Source organism: Medicago truncatula, chromosome 6 (assembly GCF_003473485.1).
Source record: "Medicago truncatula cultivar Jemalong A17 chromosome 6, MtrunA17r5.0-ANR, whole genome shotgun sequence".
In the NCBI taxonomy this organism is placed as follows: domain Eukaryota; kingdom Viridiplantae; phylum Streptophyta; class Magnoliopsida; order Fabales; family Fabaceae; genus Medicago; species Medicago truncatula.
In genome coordinates this window covers 14,121,096-14,144,576 of record NC_053047.1, presented here as the reverse complement: position 1 = coordinate 14,144,576, position 23,481 = coordinate 14,121,096, and the positions used below count along the sequence as shown (strand labels likewise).

General features: G+C 32.4%; 2 protein-coding genes and 2 long non-coding RNA genes across 4 annotated transcripts; 1 reads left to right on the top strand and 3 right to left on the bottom strand.

Moving 5' to 3' along the window:
• Positions 1-5,415: 5,415 nt before the first annotated feature.
• LOC25496197 (uncharacterized) lies at positions 5,416-9,487 on the bottom strand. The gene is made up of 3 exons (XR_003013026.2): positions 9,333-9,487; positions 9,147-9,245; positions 5,416-5,655 (listed from the first exon to the last, which is right to left on the bottom strand). It is a non-coding gene; the product is annotated as an uncharacterized lncRNA (long non-coding RNA).
• Positions 9,488-9,884: 397 nt separating this feature from the next.
• On the bottom strand, positions 9,885-10,328 carry LOC120580905 (uncharacterized oxidoreductase At4g09670). The gene has a single exon (XM_039835135.1). It carries the CDS (start codon positions 10,270-10,272, stop codon positions 9,892-9,894), a length of 381 nt encoding a protein of 126 aa, XP_039691069.1. The 5' UTR covers positions 10,273-10,328; the 3' UTR covers positions 9,885-9,891.
• Positions 10,329-14,994: 4,666 nt separating this feature from the next.
• On the top strand, positions 14,995-17,035 carry LOC25496195 (UDP-glycosyltransferase 74G1). The gene is made up of 2 exons (XM_013596468.3): positions 14,995-15,702; positions 16,191-17,035. The coding sequence occupies exons 1-2, from the start codon at positions 15,049-15,051 to the stop codon at positions 16,911-16,913; spliced, it is 1,377 nt and encodes a 458-aa protein (XP_013451922.1). The 5' UTR covers positions 14,995-15,048; the 3' UTR covers positions 16,914-17,035.
• Positions 17,036-19,284: 2,249 nt separating this feature from the next.
• Positions 19,285-22,173, bottom strand: LOC25496194 (uncharacterized). The gene is made up of 3 exons (XR_003012852.2): positions 22,019-22,173; positions 21,830-21,931; positions 19,285-19,603 (listed from the first exon to the last, which is right to left on the bottom strand). It is a non-coding gene; the product is annotated as an uncharacterized lncRNA (long non-coding RNA).
• Between the last annotated feature and the right edge of the window lie 1,308 nt (positions 22,174-23,481).

Genomic DNA, 23,481 nt, shown 5'->3' with positions numbered 1-23,481 from the left:
TATATAGAAAGATGAATTTTGGACACCTCACGTCTTTTCTAAGATCTATTTAAAAATTTATTTTATGTAGAGTAACCTTGTATTTTTATTTCTTCATTTTTTGTAATAAGTTAAACAATCTCATCTAAATTAACATAGATGATAATTGAATCAAAGATCTTGAAAAAGAATACACTTTATGGTCACAATATAACACCATCGAACAATATTCGTTAGTTGGTCAGTTGTACTTTTCTCAATCTATCTGTTTAATAATATTTGTTAGTTGTTTAAAAAAAAACTTAATTTTTTGTATTGAAAGAGAAGAAGGGAGAAAGATGCACAGACAACACATATCTCTAGGTATCGCAACACCTAAATTTATTGGAGGTATATGATTAATTCTAACATATTTTCTTGCTTTTGTATAGAATTAATTTTTCTTTTAGAATTGATTTTATAGTTTTACATATTAATGCGTTTAATGAAAAATCATTTAACATTCAACTTACTTTTAATCTGTATCAATTTTACAAAATAAATTCATTTTTTAAAAAGCCAATATTATTGAGATAAACTCTCTTAGAAATTGTGGTTGGGCCTAACACAACCCCACAAAACCGACTTGTGAAGTGAGGATTGCTCCCACTTATAAACAAATTGTCAGGCCAACACATATCCGATGTGGAACTCTTAATACACCCTCTCACGACCAGTAATATTGAACTTGGTTTGTGGATATAAATTGTGGGTGGCCCGATAGGGAAAACCTGATAGATGGTGACCTAATGGATCTTGCAGAGGCTCTAATATAATATTAGAAATCGTGGTTGAGCCTAACACAACCTCACAAAACCGACTTATGAGGCGAGGATTGTCTCCACTTATAAACACATTGTCAGACCATGACTCAAGAGAAGTGGCACAGAACAATACAAAACACTCCACTCCACAATACCCCCATAACTAAAACATGCCCCTAGAAGTTCACCTCAGACAAACAACATGTAGCAAAATTACAAACAAAAACAAATATGACTCCAAGTAAAGCCTGCTAAACCACATTCCATACAATACCCATACTCCATATTTGGCCACCCAAATCCAATTACCTCCCACAACCACATTCCATATTTGGCCACCAAAATCAAATTACCTGTGAAACAATCTCTTCGATTCCAACATTACTCGTAAAACAAACACGAAGATTTTCAATATACTCATACTCCAATATCAACATACTCCCCCCATTTTTAAATAATAGTAAAATTGACTTTTCAGATTCACTCATTTAATGATGTATGTGGTAAATATTATGAACCACATACATCATTAAATGAATGAACCTTAAAAAACAATTTTGCTTATATTTAGAAACGGATGGAGTGCCACTTTAATTTTTTTAAATATCACATCCACCCCGAACACTTGGTTATTCAACATCCAATCATTTCTTACCTTCTAAATTAAATTGCATGCCAAATAAGCCAAGCACCGTGTCTAAGCTAGTTTTTTGTCCACCTCTTTATCCAACAATTAAGTATACAAATAAATTGGGGAGGGTGACGAAATTACATTGTAACCAATTCTTTCCTTTTAGCCATACAAATTCTTGCGTTCTCATCATTCAATAGACCCTACAAGGATCTTTTCCCTGTTGGAATACGGTCTAAAATTAAAGTCTAGGAAAAAACCAAAACCTGTGACATACTCTTCCTTTGTAATCATTTATTGTCACCGGACTATACCAATTAAAGATAAGATATCGACCACCACTCACTCACCCAAATGATAGATCCTACAATGATTGTCATACACATGTGTGACATGTAGCCAAATCCAAAACCTCACAAGCTACCAATAAACATGGAAAAGTTACGACTTGCAAGGTTGTTCACGAGTGTTCGAAAAGTTTTGGCAACCTGTGTTATTCAAACACAATTTTTTATACAAGTGATGATGTATTTTTCACGTATTTGCGTATTTGTATTGTATACTGTATTTTTAACAAAATAAGATTTAAAATATATTCAATTTAATTTTTTTTAGATGATTAGAGGAAGAATTTTGTAACACAGATATCGATGAACTACTGAAATATATTTGTTAAAAAAAAAACTGAAATATATATTGTTTACCACTTATTTAATATATTTAGCATAAACCACCTAAAAGTATTTCATTAACCATTAAAATATTAGTAATTAACTTCATATTTAAAATATTTATTAAGTGTGTGTTTGGTATGGCGGTGGCGAGAATTGATTTTGATAGAATTGAGTTTGAGAGAATTGATTTTGGTTAAAAGTGAGTTTGAGGTGAATTGATTATGTTTGGATACACTTGTTTAAAAGTGATTCTTATGAGTTGATGTTGTTTGGATAGTTTGAATCAAAATTAATTTTGAATGTAAAATGACCAAATTATCCTTGTAATTGTAATTAAAACTAATATCATTTTCATTTTTGATAATTATTTTAACTTATCTAATATCATAAATTCATTTTTGTTGATTCATGAATTCATTATAAATAGATATTTGTTTATAAGAGTTTTTTTTAATTTGTTTTATAAATTGTATTATTTTTAATATAATATAAGAATAAAGGGTGTCAAAAGAAAACAAACGTTTGTAAGATATTCAAATGGGTTTATAAAAAAAAAAAAAAAAAAACAAAAAAGGGGCCTTATTTGGATTCTGTTTTCTGAAGCAATGAGAAGCCCATTCATCTTTCTTCCATGACCTCTAGAAACGGCACTGTAGCAAGAACCAAGCAGGGAAAACGCATCAGAAAAACAGGGGTAAAACTGGAAAAGAATTTGGGGCTTATGCAGAATTGATTCTAAAAAGCCAGAAGCTTGAAATTGCAGCTTCAGTTCAACCTGCGTTTGGAAAAGAAAACGTACTTTTCAGATCCAGTTTTAATCTTTCCCAAACATGACAGAAAAGACGAAAACCGCGTTTTGAGACGGAAACGTGGTTTGGGAGCGAAAAACGCTCTACCAAACAGACGCTAAATGTCAGAAGCATCATTAACCACTTAGAGTATTTCGATAACCACTAAAGTACAGTCCTTAGAAACTTAGTGTGCTTTCTTAACCATTAAAAAGATGTATTCTAAATATTCAATGTCTTGCATTTTAGTTGTTAATGAAATACTTGTTAATTATGAGATATTTCTATACTACGTTCATTTCATAACTATGTTAATGAAATATTGGCTAATGGTATATTTTTTATTATTATAGAGAAGGCCGATTGATGTACTTTTAATGGTTAACAAAACATATAATAAATAAGTGGTTGGTTAATCACATTCATTTTAATGCTTAATGAAGTACTAACGAAGTACTTTATTTGTTTTTTGTTTTTGGGTAAGTACTCTATTTAGTCAATGACATAAAATTGCATGCTGTTGTTGTTGTTTTGTTTTAAAATAAAATATAATTCATTAAGGTCAATTAACAAGAATTAGGGGTGCTCATGGTTGGTTTAGGCGGAAAAACTGAACTAAATAGTTTTCACAGTTCATAAAAACGATCCAAATTGCTTTTTCTAAGAAGCTAAAATAGATTAATTAATAGCTTTGTTTCTTCTTTCTGGAACGTCATCTGGTCTCAAAGATGCACTTCCATAAGAGTATACTAGTTGGTGTTAACATCCAAGATTCTTGATTAACTAAGGCTGCCTCTGTTCTAAATGGTAAAATGGGTAGACTACTTTTCCTTTACTTGGGGACACATATTGGGGGTGACTCTCGTAAGTTGAACTTTTTTGAGACCTTTGCTTGAGCGCATTAAATCTAGATGATCAGGTTGGAAGAGTAAAAAAATTTCTTTGGGTATCGATTGATTCTTCTGAAGTCTCTTGTTTTCTTTTATAGTCTATTTTCTTTCCTTCTTCAAGGCTCCCACATATGTATCATTTCTCCTATTGATCTATTTTTTATTGTTTCTTTTGGAATGAAAGATAGAAAATTAAGAAAATATTTTGGATGAATTGTAACATTATTTGTTCCATAAAGGAGAATGACAGCCTGGGGTACGGAGGATAAGGGAATTTAATTTGGTGCTACTTAGTAAATGGTGTTTGGGGATGAGGATTGAGAATATGAATTTGTGATATAGAATTTATCGGTGAGATACAGGGAGGTAGGAGGAAGTATATTGGAAGGGGGCCATTTAATTTAGTTTTGTGGAATGATTTGATTATTATTAAAAGTAGGCTTGGAGTAGATCGGTGGTTTAATGATCCATGGATAGATAATATGGTTTTGAAGAGTAGTTTTAAATGCCTTTTTGATCTTGCCGATAATAAAATGGCAACGATGGCCAAATGTACTCGTTTGGGTGGAGTGAGGATGGTGAGACGTGGAGGTGGAGGCGTATGTTATTAGCTTTGGAGGAGGTGCAGGTTCAGGAGTGTTGTGAGATTTTAATTAATATTGTTTTGCAACCTAATCTTTTCGACCAGTGGCTTTGACATTTACATGCTTCCAACAATTTCAATGTTACAAGTGCTTGTTTTGTCGTCGGTTAACATCTTGGTTGTCAATCACATAAGCGCAATTTGGAATAAAGAGGCCCCCTTGAAGGTTAATCTTTTTATTTGGTGTTTGCTTGGTAAACATTTACCTACAACTGACAATTTCATCACAAGGCACATTCTTCAGCCTAATGTTTAGTTTTTCATTGGTGGTTGTGGCATGATGAAGGATATTGTTGTTTTTTGGATTTCCAAAACTTTGTATTTGGATTTCCAAATTCTTATTTTGAAAAAGAATATTTACCGAAGTTGTTACTAGGTTGAGTCGCCACCAGGTCCCTCTCTTTACGACGTTTCGTGGCACTGCCTAAAATTGTGCAAGGAAGACTACCAACCACACTGCCTCCAGGATAAAACAAGCACATCTACAAATGTGCGAATAACTACTGCACTGTAGAAAACTGTTCGAGATTTACACCTCTAATACATTCTTTTAATACTAAAACTACTTTAATATTGTGAACCTTTTTTCCTCATGGAAACTTCTATTTATATACTAAGGAAAATAACTGTACAATCCTATCTAAACTATAACTGCCAGTAATGTCTCTAAACAAGAGAAACTATTTATATACTAAGGATCCATATATAGATAACATTGGAGTTTCGAGTCAAAGTTAGAGGTTTATAACTAGGAAGTTTTATTTATTTGTCAAATTATTCCTTGTCAATGTATTAACACCTATTTTTTAAAGTTTATTCACATTATTCTTAATACTTATTACAAGTTTAATAAGATCTATATTTTGAAGATCTAATCTCTATTGTTAAAGCCTTATATGGACTTGGGAGTTTTAATTTTCATGTAGCCTAAAATATCACATCATGACAAGTTGAAATTTAATGTCATCACTGAAAATAAAATATTTTGCATTCTTAGAGCCTTACAATTATCTCAAAATAAAATAAAATATGTAATGTTTTCTTAGTTTCCAAGATAATAAGTCAAAATCAAATTATTAAACTTGGTACCGATGTCACAATATCAAAGACTAGAACCTAATTTAAACATAAACAATAATCAAACAAACTTTAAATAAAAATATAATATAGGTGAGATAATAAATATAAACTTTATTCTCATACATAAGCACATTGATATCGCTCCTCAATCTTGTTATGAGGATAACCTGCATATAATAATAGAAAAGAAACATGTAGAAAATAGGGGGTGAGATGTTATAATAGAAAAATATATGTTTGAGTAGAATATACAGAGAAATAGGATAAAAGCGGGTAGTGGGAATCGAACCTGCATCGTTAGCTTGGATGACTAAGGGTTATAGTCGACATTCATATATGAATGTTTCTATTTAAAAACCGAACGTGAAACATTTGTTTCATTCAGATCCTTTATAGAGTAATTTAAGAGATATATAGATGAAATACATGAAGAAAAAAAAAATGGCACATAACATCTATGTCAGCCTTTTAGTACGAATACATATGTTAAAAGAAACTTAAAAGTGGTAATGTAATTTCTGCCACGTCACTTTGATCAGATGAAACCGCCTTTTTTCGCCTGGCGAAATTTCTGCTCGCCATGGCGAAGTGTTCTTGTCCTGTTTTTCCAACTCTCTGTAACTGCTCGCCTTTTGTCTCGTCTGGCGAAATATTTCGCCTGGCGGAATTTCTGCTCGCCATGGCGAAGTGTTCTTGTCTTGTTTTTCCAACTCTCTATAACTGCTCGCCATTGTCTCGCCTGGCGAAATATTTCGCCTGGCAGGATTTCTTCGCGCCAGGCGAAGTAGCTTTTGCCCACTTTTGTTCTTTTTGGTCCTTGCTTGATGTTTTGGCACTCAATTCCTACACAAATAGGTAGAGTAAGATGAATAAAGCGTAATAGGTCAATAATCACTTTTCTCTCGGCTTTTCCCTGAATAACTTGTGAAACAAGTAACAAACGTGCCGTAAATAATCATTTGAAATACTACTTTCTGGCACTTGTCAGCCGACGTTGAAGCACCCACATCATTGTTGTTGCTGCTCTGCCGAGTAGGCTTATGAGGGCCTGCCTCGGCTACAACAAATTGTTTTCCTCGTTCATACTTGCCCTTTGGTGGTTGCGGATCTAACCAACGACAAGCGGAGACATTGTGCCCAATAGAGATCAGTGATGACAAAACAACGGTCTCCGCTCATATTGGACCTCAACTTTGAAAGATCAATGTCCACTAAAATTCTTGCATAATGTCCAAAGGTACGATTTCGCGTCGGTCCATCAATGTCAATCGCTGTACTTATCGCACTTGCTATTTCCTTCAAAATTCTCTCTCGCCAATATTCCTGTGGTACCTCCACCAATCGAATCCAAAGTGAAACATGAGTCTGTTTCTGAGCAAGATATTTGAAGTCTTTCGCCCATTGTGAAAACCGTAATAAACCAGGCTCGAGGCTCACCGTGCGTGCTGCCCATATTTTTCTAAGGTCATCCGTCGAGTCAAAGTGAAAGTCATAATAGTCTTTGCCTAGAGTCACCATTTTCCATCCTGCCGATGTTTTCCATAGCTTTCCAATATTGATGCTTAGATGACGTGCAAAATATGGTTTGTATCCTTTTGTTAAGGGTCAAACGCGCCCTCAACTCATTATTGCAGTCTTGTAGTCCTCTATGATACTCCTCCTGACATATTTTGATGCTCAAAGCATCACCCTTGATATATGGAGTAGGGCATGGTTTGTCGTCGACAACTCTCTATCCCGCTAGGGCTGTTACAAATGTCATAGTTGGTAAAGAATTATGATGCACATTTGGTGAAGAAGATGGTTGCTGCATAATTGCTGTGACTGTAGAAACGGGAACGGTGTCGGACACACACGGCCAGGAGCACGTGTATGCCATCAGTGGCCTGGCTTCAATTCACCAAACCGATTCTAGGTTTGAGACATGTGTGGTTCAGCCTTTGTAATGCACCGGGGCATTAGCGCGGCTGCGCGATCTCTAATTGAAGAATCAATATCAGTGTATTTGGAGGAAGCAGCAGGCGCAAAAGTCTGTACATTCGCAACAGAGAACAATAACAGGAAGGCCAAACCGTTTCGCAATCTTTGAATCTTAGGATTTAGGAACGGTGATGAACATTTTAGATTGCTTTATTACCAATCGAAAGTAACAATTGAAAAGTTGAAAGCTTACATACAAAAGAAATCCACTGATTGAATCAACAATTGGAGATTTGACGGTGGCGCTCTCATGTTGCGTTTTCTCTAGATCGCCGTCAAAAATCGATAAGAACATCACTGAAGAATATTTTCAAATTTTTTTTTTTTTTTGTATAAAAAAAATGAACTTTTTAATTTCAAGAGAAGAATCTTAACTGTTTTTTAATTTCAAATTTGTTTTTCTAATTTTTGAAATATATTTCCTAACTATTTTAAAAAATTTTGATATATATTAAGTTCTAGAATTTTTCATTTTTTTTTTATAATTAAAACTTCTTACTTTCGAAAAAAATATGAAATTTTTTCGTTTTTTTTTTAATTTTCGGAAATTAATTTTCAAATTTTGATTTTTTTTTTATATTTCTAAATTAATATATGAATTGAAAGGCACAAATGCCACTTGTACCCATAAAAAATTGAAAAACAAAATTAATTATACGGTCAACGCTCCAAGTAATTAGAAAAAGGTAATTTAACGTGCCACATCAACGAATATACATTGTCAGATATCCTAGGCGGTATTTTGAAAGAAAAAAATACTTATGATCATGTTTTTCAGGAGAGTAAAGCATTATTGACCCATGTTTTTATATTGTAGGATTTTGTGTGATCATTGATTATTATGATCATGAGGATATAAGTTAGATAAAGATAAAATATTGTTAGGGAAACTATGATTATAATGAAATAGATTACAAGTATGATAATCAACAAAGGTTATGGATATGAATAAAAATAAAAACATGAATTTGTCGTGCAAACATAAATGTATTTATTGGTCCCATCTTTTAGAAAAGATATTATCATTATTTGAACATGGCTAAATGCCACTATAGTGGTCTATTCTAGCCCAAATTATGGACTATGATAAACTTAAAAGCATTTAGACTCCATTAGAAGTAACATAGTGCTTTCACATTGTGTTTTTTTTTTTTTTTGGTCAAGTAGCCTAGTGGTTAGAGCTCATACAATTTAATTGTGGAGAAGTAGAGTGTCCGGGGTTTGAACTCCGGCCTTGCATATAATATGCAATATCCCTACCAACTGAGTTAAGCTCACGGGGATCTTTCACATTGTTAGTAAGAGCATTTGTGGCATCATAAACTACCAATTTAATTATCAACGGTTAGTTTGACATGCATCAAATACATATGAATGAGTTGAAAGGAAATTTAATGATGGTCTATAATATGTTTGAGTCGAGGATGTGTGGTCTATTTTTTGTGTGGTGTAATTATTTTCATCGCATTATTGTGATGTTTCTAGAGTCTTAGTTCCTATTTAAAATGACCCCTTTTACAGGGCTTTGGATTTTATTGTGTTGTTGGAGTACCCCTTGTACTCCTTTTTCAATTTGAAATATATTCCACTAAAATAATATATTTAAAATGATTTTAAAGCGATTAAATAAATTGCAAGGTCGAAGAATTAAATGAAAGATCAAAGAAGTATGTTTTACCTTAGTTGGGCACGGACTTACATATACCGTTGATGCACTTTATAGGATATTTATTGCCAGGAAATTTATCCTTGCAATCAGCATCAGTGACACACCCTACTGTAATGTAAAAGAAGATAAAGAAATATTACTAAATATAATATGTAGTCTTAAGTTAAAAAAAAATAAAAAATAGGATGAGCTTACGATCAACAAGATACAAAGAAACAAAAAGGATCGCAATATAAACAAATTTGAGAATTTCAGCCATTTTTTTTTAACTTTGCATATAAGAGATGTTGAATTGTCTGATCACTTTATAAAGTAAAAAGCTTCATCCAATGTTTACATCAAGTAAATAGTTTTTAACAATTCTTCCGTTGCACAAAATTTCTCACTAAATATAATTATTATTAAATGTATCATGTCTGTCCCTTTAACCTATGTAATAGACATTACATAAAAATGTTGCTTGTAATTATAGTTAAAATCTATTCACCAATATTCAATTAATTTTTATTTCTTATCTAGCATTTTAAAATATATATACATATATATTGTAAATTTTAAGGTTATTTTCTAGTACGTCATGTACAATATACATACAAGAAGAATTTTAGACAAAAATTATGGTTATAAAATATAGAATTTTAGCAAAAATTTAAACATGGGAAAGGATGGATGAATCATACCAATTGAAGGGAACCAAAAAGATTAGGATCAGATATAAACTGAAACATTTTTTCAATCCTAGGACAGAGTAGATTCATATATTGCAATCCATTAGATTCACAAGAAGAATTTTATCAAGTTCACCAACATTTAAAGCAACTGGCTTATGAAGCAACAAGTGTTTCTTCTTCTGAGCAGCAAGAACTGCCCAATGAAGGTGCAGGCTAGTCGGAAGCGGAATGTAGACAACGTCGACGTCTGGATCGTCTAATACGGCGTTGTATGAGCCGTATACTTTGGCATGAGAAGGGAAGTTGTTTGAAGCTGCAAATTTTGTTGCTTTTTTTAATGAACGGCTCCCAATTGCGTAGAGAGTTGCTTTTGGTGAAAGGTTTATGGCTCTTGAAACTTTGCGAGTTATTTCTGCACAACCAAGGATTCCAAATCTTATTGGTTTTGTTTCTTCATTATCCATATTCTTTCTGGAAGAGAGAGTGTAAGATGAATTTGAATGTTGCTTGGTTATACCAAGGGTACTTGGGTGGCTATATAAAGATGAAATTTGGACGACTCAATCTTAACACTTCATTTTATGGGGAGCAACTTTATACTTTTTCTCGGTTTTATTGTTTTTTTTACTAAGCTAAACTAACTCATTTAAATTGATATTGAGGATAATCGAATTTGATACCTTGAAGAAGAAGACACTCTATGATTTTAAGACAACACCATTGAATAAATCCAAGTGGAGGTGGAGGCGTATGTTTTTATCTTTGGAGGAGGTGCAGGTTCGGGAGTGTTATGAGATTTTAATTAATATTGTTTTGCAACCAAATCTTTCCGAGAGGTGGCTTTGACATTTACAGGATTCCAACAATTTTAATGTTACAAGTGCTTATAATTATATTTTATCGTCGGCTAATATCTTGGTTGTCGATCACATAAGCGCAATTTGGAACAAGGAGGTCACCTTGAAGTCCAATCTTTTTGGTTGGCATTTGCTTGGTAATCGTTTACCTACAATCGACAATTTAATCACAAGGCATGTTCTTCAGCCTAATGATGATGGATATTTGAAATTTTGGCACGCAGTAAAGATGTTATACACGATGTGAGGACAAGTATGATGTCGAGAAAGATGTCAAGACTTCGTGATAACACCAATAACAAATGATAAATAAGGCAGGATGTAAAAAGACACAAGATGTTTATTAATCCAATTCGGTGAAACTTCACTTATGTCTGGGGGCTACCATGCTAGGAAGGAAATTCACTATAGTGGTATCAACTCGAAGCATACATAAAAACCGCCAGTCTAATAGATTCTCACTTAATCATTACCCGTCTAATTTCTACCTAAGGCACTCCTAGTCCTAGATATGAGATCCCCTACTCACTTTCTCTTAATCACAATCCCAATGATCGTCCTAAAAGTAACAACAGAAATGGAGACACTCTCCTAAACTAAGAATTAACTCTTGCTTACAAGCTTTGAGAGATTTAGAGATTTACAACTCAGCTACAAAGTCAAACTCTAATATCAAGGAGATATGAGAGGGGCTCACAAAACAAAGACAGACTAAAAGCTTAATTGATTCTTTTGTAAATTGTGGCTTCAAAGACAAATAATAAGGTCTTGAGTCTTCCTTTATATAGTCTGAATGCATAATGAGCTTGATGCACAAATAGGGCTTGACATCCAGCTGAATCATGAAATTTCAACACAAATATTCTGAAGCAGATCAGATGTTTCCTTAAATGTTACAACAACATTCTTACGGAACACACTAAGTACAAACCGCTAATATCTGCTTCTAGAAACACGCTTCTTTTGGACACCACAAGCATTGGTCTACACTAATTTTAAATCTTTCTAAAAATATCTTTTGGAAGCTTACAATGATGACACCATAAGCATTGGTCTATGATTTCGTCGTTCGCGACAAAATCGTTGTCGCCAACTGCAGCATCATCGGATTATCCAATGAAATCTTCGACGTCATGACATCTATATGGTGATGACTCTGAGAAATTCACAGGGTAATTTGGTGACGGTACATTCGATGTCAACAATTTTTTCGCAAACTACGAAGTTGTAGATTAATGATTCTGGTGCCATCATAGTAATAGAGAATTCAAAGTAGGTGAGAGAGCTATAGAAAGATAGAGGGGAAAAAGTGGTGAAGAGTGTTGCGAAATAGGCGTTTTTGAAGAGGGAAACTAAAAATGCTGAGCAGAGAAACTAAACATCCGAAGACAACGACTCGCCCATCTATCACTTGTAATAGTCATATGTGGAACACATGCAAGTCCAACTTTAAATTCATAACTAAAAATATTGGAATATGCATGACACGGTGGAAATTAGCTTAGATTTAAAAAGCTCAAAAATCTGTGTTTTACACAATGAAATCTTTATGACCAAATCAAAATGAAATCTTAAGTATAATTTAGGGTTAATAGTGCTTTACCCCCCTGTAATATAGACAATTCGGTTTTCCACCCTGTAAAAAATTTTGTTTGGTTTTCGTCCTTGTAATTTGAAGATTTTTGGTTTTGGACCTTCATGTATTTTGACAGTACAAAATCGACGATATGTCAGGGGGCTAAACCGAAATTCACTCAAATTAACAGGGGGGTAAACCAAAATTTGCTCAAATTTTTGGGGCATAAACCGAAATTTTCTCAAATTACAAGGGGCGAATTTTCCATGAAGGTCTAAAACCAAAAAATCTTCAAATTACAAGGACGAAAACTAAACAAAAAATTTTACAGGATGGAAAACCGAAAATGACATATATTATAGGGAGGTAAAGCACTATTAACCTTATAATTTAAAATTTAGAACAATTTTTGGCATTGAAATCTCAAGAATAATTTAAAATCTAGAACAATTTTTGGCATTGAAATCTTAAAGGGAAATCTTAATTTTTGACATTGATTTCAAATTTGTCAGTAACTACCCAAGTCTAGACTCGCTCAAACCCAAACCGCTATTGGTTTAGCTGCTGATAAAGGTTGGGACAACAAGATATTTGAGTCAGATTCCCATACTTTGGTACACACTGTTAGGTCCCTCATCAAGGAGTTTCATAATTTTATACCATCCTTGAGAACACTCTCAGGAATCCAATAATCAGTCTAAAACCCTAATATACTGAGAAAACCCTAATTCTCTTTACCGTACTTTTTCGCCAAGTACAATTATATATATAATTAATTTCATATATTTAAATAATTTTATAGTGAGTTTTTTAAAACTTTTTATATTGATGAAATTAATTAAACATTTTTTTAAAAAGACCTTAAGTCTTAAACCTTTCAGTTACTTTTCTTAAAAAGCATAGGAAATAGGAACTTTAACTTTATTATATGTCTTTATTACTTTTGCAATTTCCGATTTCATTTCCAATTTAAATATGATTACTTTTGGTTCTTTTTCATTTTCAATTGTCCACGGAAAAAACTTAATCTCTCCTTTGTTGTACAATGGTAACCTACAAGAATTTAGCACAGTAGCAAAATAAGCAAATCTCTATCAAAAAGCAAAAAAATATTGCTCTATTTGTTTCTAGTCCAATTTTTTGTGTATGTTTATGGACCGTCATAATATTCTTCTAAGCTTAGAAATCCTCGGAAAGGTCTTAAACGCCCTTCGTAAGGACCTAAAAGGTTTTCCAAAAGGGTTATTGGGTTTAGGCGCGCCCTCCTAAAGGACGTCACCCTCTTGAACCTTCAGAACTTGCCTGAAAGTATTAAAAAGAATTCTTAAGCTTTAAAAGCACCACGCCTTGTACCAAGACTTGTGCTTGGGGGCTGTGGACCGTCATAATATTCCTAAGGACCTGAAAGACCTCCAAAAGGGCTTTTAGACCCCTCAAGAAGGCCTTAACACCCTTAAAAGAAGCCCTAGGGCCCCGGGTGCGCATTACCCACGGCGCCGCCTCAATAATCTCTAGAATCTTCTAGAAACCGCCCCTAAATACATAAATACCCCTATTACTTAGAGACTAAGCAACCGAAACCCAAGTCCATAGAAGGCTATAAACAGGGGCGTCCCTGAGGGGGTGCAAACAGCTCAAACGAGCTGGGCCTCCCTCAAAGATGGGCCTCATTTTTTTTTTATACCAGTATAATGGTGGTTTCTTTTTAGGCCCCCTTAATATCTCTTAGGCCCCCTAAGATTATTTCATTCCCTCAAAAGGATGAGCCTCTTTTAGGATTATTAGAATTAGTTCCTCTTGATTTTGGTGTTAGGTGGGGGTTCCTCATGTATACGGTAGTCATTTTCACCTCTGGGTGTACCGCATATATACGGCACCTTGTATTTATCTTTTAAAAAATATAAATAGAACATTGCTCTTTTAAAAAAAATTATGTTTTGATTTTATCACTGGCCTCTTTTCATTTCCAGAGCCGAGCCTCCGAATTCTCAGGGACGGCCCTGGCTATAAATACCACCCTTGAGAACACTCTCAGGTATCCAATAATCAGTCTAAAACCCTAATATACAAAGAAAACCCTAATTCTCTTTACCGTACTTTTTCGACAAGTACACTATTATATCTTCTATTAATATTGAATTAGCTTTAACGTGAAGTTTATTAGGCAACAAACAAACACGCTTGCTCATAGTCTTGCTACGGCGACCTGTTCTTGGTCTTGTCACCGTAATTTTTGAGAATTATCCTCCTTGTATTGAACATCTTTTGCTACAATATAAAAAAAGTTTCCCCAAGTTGGCATTGTTGTCCTTCCTTCTATTGAAATGCTCGATGTTGGTGATGCATAATAATCTAAGTCATTTTTTATCATACACTTTGAAAATATGAGGAACTTGAGTCGTTTTGGATGCATGTGTTGTAAGGTTTGATTTCTCCTTGAGTTTTTACCAATCATGAATACTGAATAGTCAATAGTATAAGTTTCCAATTGCGTTTCCATTTTGCTTATATGGTTACCATAAAAAATTTGTATTACTTAATTAGTCTATATTATATTAAAAGAGGAAAATGATTTATATTCATAATCTTATACATGATGAATATTCTTATACCTTCACATCATCTTATGTGCCACACCACATTAGGAAAAGGTCAAAATCCTACATGGAAAGGTCACAATCACTTGATGCTTTGCTATCTTTTTTGTTCAATGCATTCATTGATTAGAATATCATTATGTCTATTACTTTTACACCCTTCTTCATATATAAACACATTCCAGAAGAAAAGAGACACCACAAAAATCAATGGAGAATAAAAGCAAAAAACATGCACCACACATCTTAGTGTTTCCATATCCATTACAAGGTCACATAAACCCTATGCTTCAATTCTCGAAACGTTTATCCCAAAAAGGAGTAAAAATAACACTAGTGAACACCATTTCCATTTGGAACAAAATCAACAACAACATTGATCTCAATTCAATTGAAACTGAAAGCATTTCAGATGGTTATGACAATGGAGGAATGTCATCAGCAGAAAACATGGAATCTTACAAAGACACTTTCTGGAAAGTTGGACCAAAATCACTTTCTCAGCTTCTTCATAAACTTCAAAGTTCAAACAACCCTGTTGATTGTGTTGTCTATGATGCTTTCTTAAATTGGACTTTTGATGTCTCTAAGAGTTTTGAAATCCCTGTTGCTGTTTTCTTAACTCAAGCTTGTTCTGTTAATACCATAAATTTTCATGCTTTTATGAAATGGATTGAGTTGCCGATTTCGAAGAGTGAAATTGTGTTACCTGGATTGCCAACGCTTCAAGATGCTGATTTGCCTTCTTTCTTGTATCAATATGGAACCTATCCTGGTTACTTTGATATTCTTACAAACCAATTTTCCAAGATTGATCAAGTTGATTGGGTTCTTGTCAACACGTTTTATGAACTTGAGCCAGAGGTAAGTGATTTACTTATATTCTATGAAGTAATGACACAAACACGGATATGACACAATCATTTACAATTTAATATCGGTAATAATATCATAAAATTAATAGATCGAATGTAATCACATGTTTTATGAGTGTCGGACATCAATATATGTCAGACACCAGATACACCTTCGATCAAAAGTCTGTAATACTAAACTTATATAATATCTACAAATTTATTAGGCTTTTGTAGATATTATATAAGCGGTTGCGATAATATTCAGAAGCAATGTTTTAAATCGCAATAACTTTTAAATAGTTAGACATTTTAATTTATAACTTTGGTCATGATCCTTAATATTATAGAGAATTGCGGACAAATTTTGCAATCACCGCGAAATCAGAACACATGCTAACGTGGTCGATAAAATTGCGTTTTTTTTTTTTTTTTATAAACCTTTACAAGTAATTTTGATATTTGATGATTGAAATCTAATATGAAAATTTTATTTAGGTTGTGGATTGGATGGCGAAGAAATGGCGATTAAAAACAATAGGACCATGCATTCCATCTATGTTTTTAGACAAAAGACTTGAAGATGACAATGACTATGGGATAAGCACTTTTGGTCCAAATTCAGAAGCTTGCATCAAATGGCTGGATAATAAACCAAAAGACTCAGTTGTGTATGTTTCTTTTGGGAGCTTGGCTGGTCTTAGTGAAGACCAAACAAAGGAAATGGCTTATGGATTAAGAGATTGTGGAATGTATTTCCTATGGGTTGTTAGAGATTCAGAAAAGAGTAAAGTTCCAAAGGAAATGTTGGAGTCATCGATAGAGAAAGGTTTAATTGTCAATTGGTGTTCACAACTACAAGTGTTAACACATGAAGCTGTTGGTTGTTTTGTAACACATTGTGGTTGGAACTCGACATTGGAAGCTTTGAGTGTTGGAGTTCTGGTGATTGCAATGCCACTTTGGACAGATCAAATCACAAATGCAAAGTTTATTGTTGATGTTTGGAAAATTGGAGTCAAAGCTCATGCTGATGAGAAAGGTGTAGTTAGAAGGGAAACAATTATGGATTGCTTAAAGGAAATAATGGAGATTGAAAAGGGAGATGCAATGAAGAAGAATGCTATGAAATGGAAGAATTTGGCTAGGATTTCTGTTGGTGAGGATGGAAGTTCTCATAAGAATATTGTTGAGTTTGTGAATGAATTGACATTATGCTAAGTTACATAACTTGCACCACCCCTAAATGGATATTTTGGCATTCACGCAGTCAATGCATTGGTAATCGTAAGATTGAGTTTCTTCCGTTTACTAAATATGCTGATTTTCATTTTGTTTTCGAATATCCAAATTGTTGAGCTTAAAATTTGCATTGTCAAATCTTGATCAATCGGTCATTGATTTGCTGACTAAGTGAACTTAGGATATTCCAACCGCAGCGAATCTTGATGTATTATAAAATAAAGCAGCGTTTCAGCTGCAAAATTATGGTCTACAAAGTATGCTTAAGAGGTAAAAAAGAAAGCAACTGTGTCAAATTAACATAAGGTGGTAAATCATTGGTGAAGAAAAAGAAGTACTTTTTTGTCACTTGCACATACATAAATGGAAAACAGTACAATAATCCAAACTTTGCAAAGCATCTAGGTGGAAAATAGTACAATAATGCAAAGCATCTAGGATAAGAATATCTTTGTGTGTCACATAGTGGTAAAATAAGCCCGTGAATTGACACTATGATGAAGAATAATATTAAACTCATGGACTTTCAATAAATGAAGAGACGTGAACTTAATATCGATGAATTTTGTTATAGTTGTGTCTAGAAATTTTTGGGGCCTAAAGTCAAATCTATAGAGACCTCATATTTTATCACTGTGAGAAGTTCTTACTGTTAGAGGATTCACCAACATAATCAACGGGTTTGATTTTTTATTAAATCACTCTTTGGTTTTCTCCAAGTTGGATCAGTGGAAAAGCCCAGTTTTCTTCTCTTAAACCCTAATTAATCATATGCTATAAATAGAGATCCATTGTTTACAGTGATTTCTGGTAAACAACTGCTTGTTAACAGAAAATTTAATTGCAAGATCAACTAGGAATCTCAGGATATATGTGTGTTTAACATTCCCATAAATGCTTGAATGTTCATGGTTTTCTTGAAATTATTTAAATAAAATAAGAAAACAATCTTCAAATCCAAAAGAATAGAAGTTGTCGAAATGTGTAGAAAACAAATAAATGTATAAAAAACAGAGAACGAACTTGAATTGTATTGAATTGAATCCAAAGTTATATTTATGCATTTGATTTGTGACTTTTTTCCTCATGGAAACTTATATTTATACTAAGAAAAGTAACTATACAATTCTATCTAAATTATAACTGCCATATTCTTATTCATTAAGAAATCCAACGGTTCAAGGCAAGGGTCAAGCATCAGAATCCATGGCAGAGGATCTCCATCCTCCCCCTGTTCTGTAGGGTATATTTTTCTATTGTTTTGTTATGATGTTTGTTGTCATGTGCAACTAAATCAATTTGATTTGGGTTCTACGATGAATCCAATCTTATTTTTTGGATTCTATTAATGAAGTTTTTATTAAGTTATCATTTTCTTGTGTCTGATTAATTCGTTCTTGCTTTTTCTTAATACGCTTTCAATTGAAAATCAGTAACAGTAATCTTGAAAATCGATCCGTACAAATTTGTAGGATTAACAACCCAAAATTCTTCTTCTCTTCATTGCAATTCAAATTTCTTATTTCTTAATTCTAGTTAATGACATGAAGTATGAAACCTCATGTTTTCTAATTCTTCCTTCCGAGAACGCCGTAACTTTATCTAGATTAACTTACAGCACATGTTGTCGTTAGGGTAAATAGGAGGAGATCTAAAACCAGTTTCTTAAATTATAAGTAGACACCACAAAAATGATGTTTTACCAAGTTAATTCCAACAAATACAAAGGGGGATTCAAGGATTCCATAAACACTGTTAAATATTAAAATCACAAACCTAATCTCGCAATGGCCAGAGTAATTAAACCCTGCAACCCTTTTTAATCTCTTTTCTATTTACTCTTTAAATAAGCATTACTAATTTCTAAGTTGAACGACAATCCCTATAGATACGATAAACTTACTACTTTATTGATTGTTACGATTTGGTACACTTTCCAATTTGGTCCTTTAGGTAGATTGTGAGGTTTTTACCATGCTTAACACACCAACCATGGAACCGACCATTTAAGTTTATTTTGTATTATATGTTACAAAGTTTATATTAACTATATTCGTGGTGATGCTTTTTGTAGTTTATAACATTAAAATTCTGAAGAGTATTTAAGTATGCTCATCAGGATCCATATATAGATAACATTTTCGAGTCAATGTTAGAGGTTTATAACCAGGAAGTTTTATCTATTTGTCAAATTATTCCTTGTCAATATATTAACACCTATTTTTAAAAAAAATATTAATGTCATTGTTAAGATTTATTTCAAGTTTAATAAGATCTATATTTTAAAAATAATCTCTATTGTTAAAGCCTTATATCAACTTGGGAGTTTAAATTTTCATGTAGCCTAAAATATCACATCATGACAAGAAGAAATATAATGTCATAACTCAAAATAAAACATTTTGCCTCCTAGAGCATTACAATTATCCTCAAAATAAAATAAAATATGTAATGTTTTCTCAGTTTCTAAGATAATAAGTAAAGATCAAATTAGTAAACTTAGCACTGATGTCACAATATAATATCAGTAACTAGAACCCAGTTGAAACATAAACAATAATCAAACAAACTTTAAATAAAAATATAATATAGGTGAGATAATAGATATCCACTTTATCCTCATACACAAACACATCGATATCACTCCTCAATCTTGTTACGAGGATAACCTGCATAAAATAATAGAAAAGAAACACGTAGAAAATAGGGGGTGAGATTTTATAATAGAAAATATGGTTTGAGTAGAATATATAGAGAAATAGGATATAAGTGGGTAGTGGGAATCGAACCAGCATCGTTAGCTTGGATGGCTAAGTGTTATAGCCGATATTCATAAATGAACGTTTCTATTTAAAAACCGACATGAAACTTTTGTTTCATTCAGATCCTTTATAGATTAATTTAAGAGATTGACGGAATACACGAAGAAAAAAATGACACTTAACATCTATGTTAGCCTTTCGGTATGAATACACATGTTAAAAGAAACTTAAAGTTGTAAAGTGGTAATGCATAGAAACAAACACACAAATATATGTTTATGACGACAAACCATTTGAGGCGTACACATAATACTATAAGAGATATATATATCAAATGAATCATTCCTACACATCTACTATATATGCATTTTGTACACATAACTTGTTATGAGGATAATACTCATTAAAATATAAATTACCCATTCTATTTATATTTTTCTTTAAGGTTTTAAGGTTATATTTGTCAATCAGAATTTTCAATTACAATACAACTTCTTTGGAACTTTTATAACATATTGTTTGAGTTTGATATGTTTATTCAACCTAGTTACCTCTTATTTTGGGATGGATTTATATAATTGGATTGTCTATATTTCATTATGCGCTGTTGTTTTTAGACTCGTTGTTAATGATGAACCAAAAAATCTAATTAACAATTCTAGGAAACAAATCCATGTATAGAAACAATTTTTTTTATATATATATGTCTTTGGTACTTAGATTGGTTTTCCTTTTCCTAGATTCAATCTAACATTGTTTACGTGTATCTTGCAAATTACGAATTGTGTAGACGTGTTTGGTGCGATCTTCGACTTGTGTGTGTAATAATCTCAACATACAAATTTGGTGTTGTTTCCTTATTATACATGTTGTGGCGTACTTGAGTAGATACTAAAGTTATCAGAGCATTTGTTTAGTTTTTTTCAATATTCTCAAGTGAATAAAAAATCTAGTACATATTTGGGACGAATATGGTAAAATAGTTTATCGATTAATATATATAGGGTGAACCAAGATCTACCAAGGATTAAAAAGATAATGGTAGCTATGATTTATTTTGTTATTGTTATGAGTATCATCTAAAGAGATATATTTGTTACTATATTGTCTATAGTATATGTGTGATATTTTAATTGTTTGCATACATTTATGAGCGTAAGAGCATTAGGATCATCTTTTATATATGATATTTTATTTATGTAAGATATGTCATAGATGATATATTTTTTATTTTTAATAACATAGTTATGTCCTCGGTCTATTTTAGAAATGTATTTGTTAATGATGCCTTATTATATGTTAATTTAAGGATGTTTTAATAGTGTAGGTTTTTGTGTGTCATTGATTATTATGATTATGAGGATTATAAGTAAGATAAAGGTAAAATATTATTAGGGAAACTGTGATTATGATGAAAATGATTACAAGTATGGCAATCGACTATGGATACATATATGAATATAAATAGAAACATGACTTTGTCGTGCAAACATAAAAGATTAGTTATTGATTTTTATGGATCAAGTTTCCATGACTTATAGAGATTATACATGAAGAATTTCATAAGATTTTATTGATGTTATTCCATCAGCGTGTGTATGGGCATTCACAAGGTGTATTATTGGTCCCATCTTTTAGAAAGAATATTATCATTATTTTGAACATGGTTGAATGCCACAATAGTGGTCTATTCTAGCACAAGTTATGGACTGTGGCAAATTTAAAGCATTTAGACTCCATTAGAAGTAAAATGGTGTTTTCTCATTGTTAGTGAGAATATTTGTGGCTTCATAATTTACCAGTTTAATTGTCAACGCTTAGTTTGACATGTATCAAAATCATATGAATGATCTGAAAGGAAATTTAATGATGATGTACAATATAACTGAGTCGAGGATGTGTGGTGTATTTTTTGTGTGGTGTACTTATTTTCATCCTATTATTTTGATGTTTCTAGAGTCTTAGTAACTATTTAAAATGATCCACTTTTACAAGGCTTTGTCTTTTATTGTGTTGTTGGAGTACCCCTTGTACTCCTTTTTCAATTTGAAATATATTTTAAATGATTCTAATGCGATTAAATAAATTGCAAGGTCGAAGTATTACATGAAAGATTAGAGAATTATGTTTTACCTTAGTTGATCACGCACTTACAAATACCCTTCATGCACTTGATAGGGTATTTTGAAGGGCCAGGAAATTTTTCCTGGCAATCGGCATCAGTGTCACACCATACTGTAATTGTAAATAAAGATAAAGAAATATTACTAAATATGAGAGAAATGTATTGTCTAAGATAAAAAAAGAATAAAATGAGCTTACGTTTACTATTATATACAACAAGATACAAAGAAAAGAAAAGGGTCGCATTATAAACAAACTTGAGAATTTCAGCCATTTTTTTTTAACTTTGCATATAACAAATGTTCAATTGTCTGATAAGTTTATATAGTAAAAAACTTCATCGAATGTTTACATCAAGTAAATAGTTTTTAACAACTCTTCCGTTGCACAAAATTCCTCACCAAATATAATTATTAGTAAATGTAATTAAATTAAATTTATGTATCATGTTTGTCCCTTTAACCTATGTAATAGACATTGCATAAAAATGTTGTTTTTAATTATAGTTAAAACCTATTCAGCAATATTCAATTTGTTTTTATTCTTCAAAAAATAACTCATTTAACTATAAATTTAAGGATCTAGTGTACCGGTACACTCAAATATGTTGGGTGTACCGTAGAATTTGCATATATATATATATATATATATATATATATATATATATATATAAGGAGGGATCCATTGACTCCAAGAGAAACACTTTAGAGTTACTCTAAATCTTAACCCTTAAATTTATTTTAATCCAATGGCCTTAATTAATCATAAATTTGTATTACCGCACCAATGTTCCCTCTCCCTCATTCAAGCATTGTTTCCCCCTCTTTCATTCATTCCCCTGCCATCGGCCAGGAAAAAAAATTAGGGTTTCGTTTCTTTAAACCATATATCAGAGAGGGTATTTCAATTACTTGATTTCAACCTTTTATCAAAAGGTGTTTTCTTTTTTGGATTTTTCTGCACAAATATCAAATGAATTCAAATCAAATCAATGAATTATGTTGGTTGTCATGCATACAAAAGTTTCACAGGCATGCCTATCTAGACAAAAATTACGTAGAACGTATATGAGTTTGGCCATTGAAGCATAAATCCATCGCTCCAACCCAAACATAATATATATATATAGTATTGATTATCTTTTTTATTATTTCAATTAAAAACTCTTTTTCTTCATCTTGGATTTTTTATGGTATGGATTATCACAATAGCAATTCGTATAACAAAGTGTCAAAAAGAGAAGATGATTTGCAAAACAAAAAACGGAAGATGAACATAGTGGGAGAGAGGGATGGAAATTGGAGAGCTTGTCGTGAAGGATCACATGAGCGTTCAGATTAAAGTGGAAAAGGATTTGATCCGTTAATTTTAATCTAATGGCTGTCGTTTATTCCTCTCATGCCCTTATATATACTAGCGTCCAGACGGGTACGGGAGTGCCCGTCTGTCCGTTTTTTCTACTGCGCTAATGTGTGTATAGACTTGACTATGTTTCTTGTGAAAATATTTGTTTTGTTTCAAGTTTGCATGTAATTTATATATTTTTCTTGAACCTACAAATAAAATAATATATTACAATTATATTTTGTTTGGAAAAGTTGCTACATGAAAGCGCGTTTCTCCGTACAAGGTTGATGATCGGAAAGATAAAATAGACATCA

What these genes read in the sequence shown, in the direction of transcription:
- LOC120580905 (XM_039835135.1), bottom strand. Translation starts at nt 10,272, where the DNA reads ATGGATAATGAAGAAACAAAACCAATAAGATTTGGAATCCTTGGTTGT.
- LOC25496195 (XM_013596468.3), top strand. Translation starts at nt 15,049, where the DNA reads ATGGAGAATAAAAGCAAAAAACATGCACCACACATCTTAGTGTTTCCA. An exon ending in TTTATGAACTTGAGCCAGAG is followed by an intron (nt 15,703 to 16,190) that starts GTAAGTGATTTA and finishes AATTTTATTTAG; the next exon opens with GTTGTGGATTGGATGGCGAA.